Below are 9,755 nucleotides of genomic sequence, written 5' to 3'. Positions count from 1 at the left end.
TAGTGCTTTTATCACTGGTTTGAAACCTGAGATTGGATTTACTGTTAAGAATCATAGGCCCTATTTTTTACCACAAGCTTACCAGTTAGCAAGAAACACTGAGGCTCAGGTAAATGCCCAGTTGAAGTTGACTAGATCATCTTTATATGTTGCAGGGGGTTCTCAGTCAAGGGCAGGGAACTATAATTCATTTTCCAAGGGAGCAGGAAGCAAACGAGAAGGCCAACCATTTAAGGACTCATATGTGAGTCTGAACAAGAAGGCTCACACCTACTGAGATGAGTGAGAAAAGGCAGAAGGATCTGTGTTTCTTCTGTGATGAGAAGTTTGTGCCTGGTCATAGGTGCAGCTCTAACAAACAACTATATTTGTTAGAGGTGGCTGAAGATGGGGAGGAAGACCAAATGTTAGAAGTGCAGGAGGATCATGATAACTATGAAGAGAAGGAGGGACATGAACAGAATTGTGAAATATCTGTACATGCTCTTAATGGAATCCATGGGTTCAATACACTTAGAATCATGGGCTATACTAAGGATGGTCCTCTAAACATATTGGTTGACCCTGGAAGCTCACATAATTTTATTGATGATAGGCTGATTAAGAAGTTGCAGGGAGATACACAATTGATCAAACCACAGTCTGTGAATGTAGTTGATGGTGGCAATAGACAGATTAATGAGGTTTGTAGAAACTTCATTTGGATGATGCAAGGGCTCACATTCCAAGATGACTTTTTGTTGCTGTCACTAGGTTCTTGCGATATGATTTTGGGGGTTCAGTGGTTGCTTCCTCTAGGAGACATCAAAGTCAACTTCCAGAAGTTAACGATGGGGTTCTGGTATCAAGGCAAGGAAGTGGTAATACAAGGTACTAGAGAGAAAACTAGAATTATGGAGACCAAGAAGTTGGACAAGCTAGCCCAAAATGGCTGTCAACTTTTCATTATCAAGGTATTGCCAACTGATCAGGAACAATGAGAGGAACCACAGGCCGATGCTAGTGCTAATCATATCTTGGAATTAACTAAGGAGTTTCAAATACTCTTTCAGGATCCCAAGGGCTTGCCACCTCATAGAGGAGTGTTTGACCACAAAATTCCCTTGCAGCAAGGTAGCAATCCAGTCAATGCTAGGTGTTACAGGTACTCATCAGGACAGAAAGATGTCCTTGATCAGATGGTGCAAGAAATGTTGGATCAAGGCATTGTGCGGCCAAGCTCTAGTCCTTATGCTTCACCAGTGGTATTGGTAGGGAAGAATGATGGGTCTTGGAGGTTGTGTGTAAATTACAGGGCACTCAACAAGATGACTATCAAAGATAAATTTCCCATCCCCATTATCGAAGGGTTGTTAGATGAACTTGGTGGTTCACGGATCTACTCTAAATTGGATCTTAGGTCTGGTTATTATCATATTAGGATGGCAAGGGAAGATATACAGAAGACTGCTTTCAGGACACATGCTGGACACTATGAGTATTTAGTGATGCCCTTTGGTCTCACTAATGCACCTTCTAGTTTTCAAGGGTTAATGAACCATGTGTTCAAAGATTACCTAAGGAAGTTTATTTTGGTATTTTTTGATGACATTTTGGTTTAAAGCAGGAGCTTGGAAGAACATTTGCAGCATTTGAGAATCACTTTCAACTTGCTGGTACAACATAAGTTGTTTATGAGGAAGGCTAAATGCTCCTTTGGGGCAACAAGGGTGGAGTACTTAGGTCATTTCATCTCTGCTGAGGGTGTAGCTACTGATCCAAAAAAGATAGAAGCTGTTAAAAATTGGCCAATGCCTAAAACACTAAAGGAGTTGAGGGGTTTTCTTGGATTAACTGGTTACTATAGGAGGTTCATCAAAGGTTATGGGGTCATTAGCAAGCCGTTGACTGATCTTTTGAAGAAGGAGGGGTATCATTGGAGTGACAAGGCTACTGCAGCTGTTGAGAAGTTGAAATTAGCCCTGGTAAGTGCTCCTGTGCTAACTTTGCCTAATAGTACATTGATTTTGTAGTCGAAACGGATGCATGTGACTACGGTATAGGGGCAGTATTGATGCAGGATGGACATCCATTGGCTTATTTGAGCAAGGGGCTCTCTGCAAGGCATCAAGGTTTATCTGTGTATGACAAAGAACTATTAGCTTTAGTCATGGCCGTGACTAAGTGGTCACAATATCTGCTGGGAAGACATTTTTTAATCAGAACAGATCAAAAAGCACTGAAGTTTTTACTGGAGCAAAAACTTCATACTGGGACTCAGATGAAATGGATAGCAAAATTGATGCAGTTTGATTTTGAAATAGAGTATAAGAAGGGAAGGGAAAATAAGGTTGCCGATTCTCTATCAAGACAAGTGAATACTGAATTGCTAATGATTTCAGTAGCACCTGCAGATCACACTTTGCTTCATAGGATCATGGAACTTTGGAACAAAGACCAAGAGCTTAGATCTCTTATTCAGAAGCTGAAGGAGCAAGGTGAAACAGTAAAGGGATACACTTACACCAACCAACAACTAAGGAAGTATGGTAAGCTGGTTATTGGAGCAGATGCAAAGCTAAGGAAGGACATCATGCAACTGTGGCATGATAACACTAATGGGGGGCACTCAGGAATGGAGAATATCTACAGAAGGCTGGCTACTCTTTTCTATTGGAAGAATCTCAGAGAAGATGTAAATAAATATGTTAGGAAGTGCTCAGTTTGTCAAAGAAGTAAGTATGATGCCTCAGCAACTCCGGGCCTCTTACAACCTTTGGTTATTCCCAAGACCTCATGGTCTTGCATAAGCATGAACTTCATTGATGGCCTTCCAAAGTCTAAGGGGAAAACCACTATCCTTGTGGTAGTAGACAGACTGACCAAGTATGGTCATTTTATGGCACTTAGCCATCCTTACACGGCTGTTTCTGTGGCTCAAACATTCATGGACCAGGTGTTCAAACTCCATGGCATGCCAGAAAATATTGTGAGTGATAGGGATCCCATATTTTTTAGTAGGTTTTGGCAAGAACTGTTTTCATTACAATGAGTAACATTGAGCACATCTTCAGCTTACCATCCACAAACAGATGGTCAAACTGAAGTCCTTAACAGGACATTGGAGACTTATTTAAGGTGTTATTGCTCAGATAGTCAACATGACTGGGCTTTATACTTGCCACTAGCAGAATGGTGGTATAATTCCACCTACCAGTCAGCTATACAAACCACCCCTTATGAAGCACTATATGGTCAAGCTCCACTTATCCATTTGCCATATCTACCAGGGGAAGTTATTGAAGAAGAAGTGGATAAGAGTCTGATCACCAGAGAATTTAAGGCTCAACTTCTCAATTTCCATCTACACAGAGCTCAACAAAGGATGCAGTCTTTGGCTAACAAACATAGAAGTGATACGCAATTGAAGGTAGGGGATTGGGTGTATTTGAAGATTCAACCCTATAGACAAGTGACAGTGTCTCAACAAGCATTCAATAAACTGTCAGCTAGGGGTGTGCATCGGTCGGTTCGGTTCGGTTTTACATATTATCGGTTCGGTTTATCGGTTTTCGGTTTTAAAATATCCTAACCCAATAACAAACCAATAAGAAATTTTTTATCGGTTTTCGGTTTATCGGTTTTTGATCGTTATCGGTTCGGTTTTCGGTTAACCCAATAAGAAAATGTCCATAAAATAATATATAATAGTACATAGGCTATAATTACATGTTACCGCCAAAACATAATACGAAACTTCGGATGTTAATCAAATTACTAACATGCACAAACTTGCAAAAACTACAGCCTACAATTACAAACTAAAACTAATACTAAAATAAAATAGTTCAACGAGACAATCTTGAACAGTTGCTTGATCCACCAGATAATCAACAAAATTCTCACCAAGTTCCTAACCAAGACAATCACAAAGCCTGAAAAAGAAAAAGACAACCACCAGTTTAATAGACTATTACAGTAGCATTTTTACATTTAATGACAAAATGCAAATGATCCTTTAACTATCCACCTTTTGTCAAGTTTGGTTTCCATCCAATTGCAGCATCAGAACACCCAAAAAAATCCAGCAGAAAACTGCATAATCAGCACCAAACTATACATAACACATCACTAGACAGCAGCACCAAACTGCTGCATCAGACTACCAAAAATCAGCACTAAACTGCACAAAAACAGCTCCCAAAACGTGTCACCAAACTGCTGCACATACAGCTCCAAAAACATCACCAAACTGCTGCACAAACAGCAGCACCAACCACCAAAATTCAGCACCAAACTGCACAAAACACAGCTCCAAAAACGTCACCAAACATATTTAATGAAATAGGCTCCATAAATGAATAACATCCATCCTCAAATGAACACGGTAAGATGCAGATTATCAAGCACAATCACTAAATTAACAATTCCATTTTTATTAGCAACTAATCCATTTATAGTATCATCATGTCCCTTAATTGACTCCAAACACTTCTAATTAGTAAATATGTATTGAGCAAGTTAAGCTTAACAATATGCAATATTTGGCCTCATATATTTTCTTGACAGAAAGATTATACATTGAAAACCAAGAAAATACATGACTTAGAGCAACTTGTAGCTAGAATGGCTTACCAAATGTCCAGATCCAAGTGCAAAAAAGAAAGAGTTTCAACTCCACATTAATCATCCAAAATGCTAGTATTAGCCAAATCTATAGAGAATTTATGTTAATCAACCAAAAAAATGTTAATGACTATTTACAATAACAATTAAAACTATTCTAATTAAAATATCCTTACCTTGTTCGAGCTGTTCGAGGACATCTATATCTTCCTCAACACTTATAGGTCGTGATTCACTTCTAATCCAATCTTGAAGGCACACTAGAGTTTGCACCAATTTAGGAGTTAATGAACTCCTAAATGAATCCAAGATACGTCCACCAGTACTAAACGCACACTCGGATGCCACACTTGAAATAGGAATAGCTAACACATCCCGAGCCATCTCAGCAAGAACGGGAAATCTAGGTGAGTTTATTTTCCACCAAGACAAGATGTTGAAGTTCTTGCTTTCAACTTCATTTTCTTCAGCAAGATATTTTTGCAATTCTGTTTTGACAGTTGTTGTATTTTCAGCTTTATGTTTCATTAGATCACCCATGAATGTCCCTAAAGATCCTATCGATTGGACACTACTACCTGAACTTGAAAGCAGTGAACTAGAATTTTCAAATGAAGAACTAGATAAAGATGAAGAGTGTTGACTGCCTTTATCTTTAGAAAGGGACTTTACATATTCACCAAACAACAAATCCATGTAGTCTCTAACTCCATTCTCTAAAATTGGACCTTCTTTCCCAAACATCATTTGAAGTGCAAAGCCAACTGAAACAAACTTGTGACGAGGATCCAAAACGCAAGAAATAAAAATCATCTTGTTCATCTTCTTTGGAGTACCCCAATACTTATCAAATTTTTCTCTCATATTCGAAGCAATTTTACCCAAAAGATCATCATTATCTTCTTCACTCGATATCAATTGTTTCAAATAACAAGAAACCTCACAAATTTTAAGAAAATGTGAGTTTGCTGTGACGTAGTGTGATCCAGATACTTCTCTGGTAAGATCATAAAAAATTTGAAGAAAATTAGCAATTTTTCTTACATTGTCCCAGTCATCACTCAAAAGGGCACCAACAGCGCTTCCATGTTCATCCTTTCCATCTTCATCCTCAACAAACTGAAGGTAATGTAACAAGCCAATATCACGAGCAGCATAACTGGAAAACACATTTTCAAACTCAATAGCCCTATTTAACATCAAGTATGTGGAGTTCCATCTCGTACAAACATCCAAACATAAAGATTTTTTACAATTAATATCAACATCTTCACAACATTCTTGGAACCTCTTACACCTCGCAGGAGACAGCCTTATGTATTTAACTGCTTTTCTAACCCGTTCAATAGACACAGCAGACACCTTCAAACCATCTTGAACAACAAGATTTAGAATATGCGCCATACACCTCACATGAAGGTGTTCTCCATTCATGAAATTGATCCCCCGTTTAGTGAATATCTTAGACAACTCTTTCACAGTCACGTCATTTGAACTAGCATTATCGACTGTGATGGTAAATATTTTATCTAAGCCCCAATCACGCAAACACTTCATAATTTCATTAGCCATATCTTCACCTTTATGGCTGGAAATTGGACAGAAGTTGATTATCCTCTTATGCATAATCCATTCATTATCGATCCAATGTGCAGTGATACACATATAATTAATCCGTTGCAAAGAGGTCCAAGTATCAGTTGTCAGACATACTCTTTGTCGTGCTTCTCCGAAAAATCTTTTCAACTTTTGCTTCTCTTCATCAAAAAGTTTAAAACAATCACGTGTCACAGTGGTACGAGAAGGAATCTTAAAATGAGGTTGCGCTACTTTCATAAAGTTTCTAAAACCTTCCTTCTCGACAAACTTGAAAGGTAGTTCATCCACAATTACCATGCGGCATAAAGCTCTTCTACATTGTTCTTGCTCAAATTTCCAGGAAACAACAACCACATCACTTGTATTCCCTCCCTGAACAGATTGAAAGCCTATTTGAGTTTGACTTTTATCAACACTTTTAGGCATCTTTGTACATGTTAACATATGAGTAAGCATTGACTTTGTACCATTTTTAACTGAATCAGCAAAATAATCTTGACCGCAATGCTTACACTTTGATTTCTTATTTCCTTCTTCATCAACAAATGATCCAAAATGATCCCATGCTCGAGACCTTTTCTTTCTTTCTTTTGTAACCTTTGGCTGAACAGATTGTGTTTGATGCATAGCATTTGAATTAATACTTTCATCACATAGGACCACCACCTCATCAGTTGAAATATTTTCAGTCATATGCATGTCTTTGTAAAATATGATTTAGACAATAATGATTAATGACTAATCAGGCAACAATAATGAAATAATTTCAAGGTAAACTAAAGAGAAACTAAAGAGATATCTTAAATGAGGTCTTCAACATTACTGAAAAGAAAAAAGAATTCTTAAGAAAAATAATCAAATGCTTACCAAATTTAACCTACATTAGCATAAGAAGGAGACAAGAAAGGAGATGAAAAGCTTGAAGAAGAGGGATTTTGAATCAAGTAAAAGGAAATTCGAGGAAAGGTGTGCAGAGCAAAAGGAAGCCAAGAGCAGGATGGTAATGTTGGAATAGGAGAAATTTTTGAGTATTAATAGTAGTACTATATCATTAATTCATTTGGCGAGTTTTAGTTAGTACGTACTCCCCTTTTGTGTATTCAAAATCATTGATATATATAATAGTAGATTTATAATTTCCAAATATTGTTGGGTCTCATGCTCTGTTATTCACTACTTGCTCTAGGTTACTAATTAAAACTAGGATCTTGTTACTCTTGCTTCTTATCAATTTACTGTTAAGAGGTAATATTGCTCAATATGCAAAGTGTACTACTAATGGAACTTGGAAAACTACATACTGTATTGTTCAAAGAAAGATCAAACTACTGAGATGTACTTTTTACACTACTTGAATAAAAGATGGATTCAGAACCTCAATATTTCTATTTTATTGCTAAAATAGGTCAAAAAGTAACAGCCAGCAGGGTGTCAACCTTGTTTATCAGAAAAGGCATAGATTACAGAAGAAGAAAATTATACAAGGACAGATATTAGAGAAGAAGAGATTAGAAAAGGGTAGAAAATCCTCACCATCGCCTAGCCCTTACTATCGTCGTTGTTGCGAACCCTCCTTGGAAACTTGTTGGTTGTTGCCGGCTTGCCGCCGCCGTTGGCTCGTTCCTAACCCTAATTTTACTCTAAGCGCCAAGCGGTAAGTAGTAAGTACTAACTCCTACTGAAAATCTAATATAGAATCTACTTATGTATTAAATTATTTATATTTAATATTTAGGAAGGGTAAAGTAGTAAATAACTATTACCTTATTGGGTTATCGGTTTACCCAATAACCCAATAGGAAAAACCGAAACCGAACCAATAACCCAATAATTTTTTTTTATAAACCCATTAAAAACCCAATAACCCAATAACCCAATAACAATAACCCAATAATATTTTATCGGTTCGGTTTATTGGTCGGTTCGGTTTTTGCACACCCCTACTGTCAGCAAAGTTTTATGGACCCTATTAGATCTTAGAAAAGATTGGAACAGTAGCATACAAGCTATCTCTACCAGCTCATGTCGCCATCCATCCCACTATACATGTGTCTCAGTTGAAGTTATGTCATCAACTACCAGACACTACCCATCATCCACCAATCATTGACATAGCAAGTCCCTTTTGTGTGGAGCCCCAGAGCATTGAAGGAAGAAAAATGGTTAAGAAAGGAAATAAGGCAGTGGTTCAGGTTCTGATTCAGTGGAAGGAGATGTCCAAAGAGCAAGCTACATGGGAAGATTTTATGGCTATGAAGATCAGGTTCCCACAGTTCTTCCTTGAGGACAAGGAAGTTCGTAAGGATAGAGGAATGATGCAGAATGAAAGTAGCTGAAGTTGTTAAGTTAGCACTTTAATCCCTGAAGTTATAGTTGTATTATATTTTGTTTAATTGCACTTTAGTCATCTTTGTATGAGCTGGCATAGCTCTGTCAGAAGCAGTAGTAGGTGAGGACATTGTTGCAAGCATACTCTATGAATCAGCTAGGGTTGTGGTCCTATATATATTATACTGATGAAAATGAAATGGGATTATCTTGTTTGTCATATATCTCTTAGTTGTAAGTTAGCTTAGCAACTAGTTGTCTTCCTCATTTTCTATTCCCTGAATTTCCCCTTTTTCTACTGTTCCATTGATTATTATTCATCAATATTACTGTTCCATTGAATCTGCATTACTTTGAGTCTTAACCCAAAGATAAGAGACTATTTTGGGCCTTCTCTCAACTGGCTACTAAGATTTCCCACTAAACCAATAAATCATTATTAATAAATCAATATTTTTTTTCGATTCAAATTATTGATTTTGGTTCAATTTTGAATAGCTATCACTTCTCTTGCTCGTTAAGGTTAAACATATTGATCATTAATTAAGAAACAATAAAATAAATAAATTGTTTCACAAGTTCTGTTTTTATATAACAATTCAACTTTTGAGATATTAATTACTCCTTTCGTTTTAATTTGATTGCTTTTTATTTTGACATTTCAGGAAGTTTTAAAAAAAGTAAATAAGAATTTTAAATTTTATGATTTTAGACTAAAAATATATAGAATGCACCAAAATATCATATAATTTTGTGATTTTAAATAGCCACGTAAAAATTGTAATTAAAAAATTCTAAAAGAAAATTATTTATAAAAATGGACTTAAAAGAATATAATTTGAAATAGAGGGAGTGCGTATGATTTTTTTACTCACATTCTTAGGAAATATGATAATGGAACAGATCTTGATAAGTCTTATTCTTTATAAATTTAGAGGTGTTAAATCAAATTAAGATTGTACCTGTGGGTATGCACCTGTTATTGCAAATACTGATATTTTTAGTGAATATTACGAGTAATTAGGTGTCCTGTCTCTGTCTGCCACTTCAAATTTGCCACATGAATCATGAAGCACATGGATGGGTCCTGTTTTACTACCTATTCAGTTATTCTCTATCACTATTATCTATCACTTTTTCTAAGTAATATGAAAAATGTGCTTTATTGATATTCCAACTACTACAAATCTTTTCTTTTATAATATATATATATATATATATAT

At 36.4% G+C, this 9,755-nt stretch overlaps 1 protein-coding gene and 1 pseudogene across 1 annotated transcript; one reads left to right on the top strand and one right to left on the bottom strand.

Annotated features, from left to right (window-relative positions):
• The window catches only part of LOC125847271 (uncharacterized), a 4,448-nt pseudogene extending 2,436 nt beyond the window's left edge, over positions 1–2,012 (top strand).
• A 1,989-nt stretch (positions 2,013–4,001) lies between these two features.
• LOC125847270 (zinc finger BED domain-containing protein RICESLEEPER 2-like) lies at positions 4,002–6,903 on the bottom strand. The gene is made up of 3 exons (XM_049526926.1): positions 4,744–6,903; positions 4,194–4,276; positions 4,002–4,074 (listed from the first exon to the last, which is right to left on the bottom strand). The coding sequence occupies exons 1-3, from the start codon at positions 6,901–6,903 to the stop codon at positions 4,002–4,004; spliced, it is 2,316 nt and encodes a 771-aa protein (XP_049382883.1).
• Positions 6,904–9,755: the final 2,852 nt, after the last annotated feature.

The sequence above is a fragment of the Solanum stenotomum genome, chromosome 12 (assembly GCF_019186545.1).
Source record: "Solanum stenotomum isolate F172 chromosome 12, ASM1918654v1, whole genome shotgun sequence".
Classification (NCBI taxonomy): Eukaryota; Viridiplantae; Streptophyta; class Magnoliopsida; order Solanales; family Solanaceae; genus Solanum; species Solanum stenotomum.
Note: the sequence above shows the minus strand (reverse complement) of the source record. Positions and strands in the feature narration are given on the sequence as shown.

What these genes read in the sequence shown, in the direction of transcription:
- LOC125847270 (XM_049526926.1), bottom strand. Translation starts at nt 6,903, where the DNA reads ATGCATATGACTGAAAATATTTCAACTGATGAGGTGGTGGTCCTATGT. An exon ending in GAATAGTTTTAATTGTTATT is followed by an intron (nt 4,277 to 4,743) that starts GTAAATAGTCAT and finishes TGTTTTGTGCAG; the next exon opens with TTTGGTGCTGAATTTTGGTG. An exon ending in GCTGTATGTGCAGCAGTTTG is followed by an intron (nt 4,075 to 4,193) that starts GTGACACGTTTT and finishes CTGATTATGCAG; the next exon opens with TTTTCTGCTGGATTTTTTTG.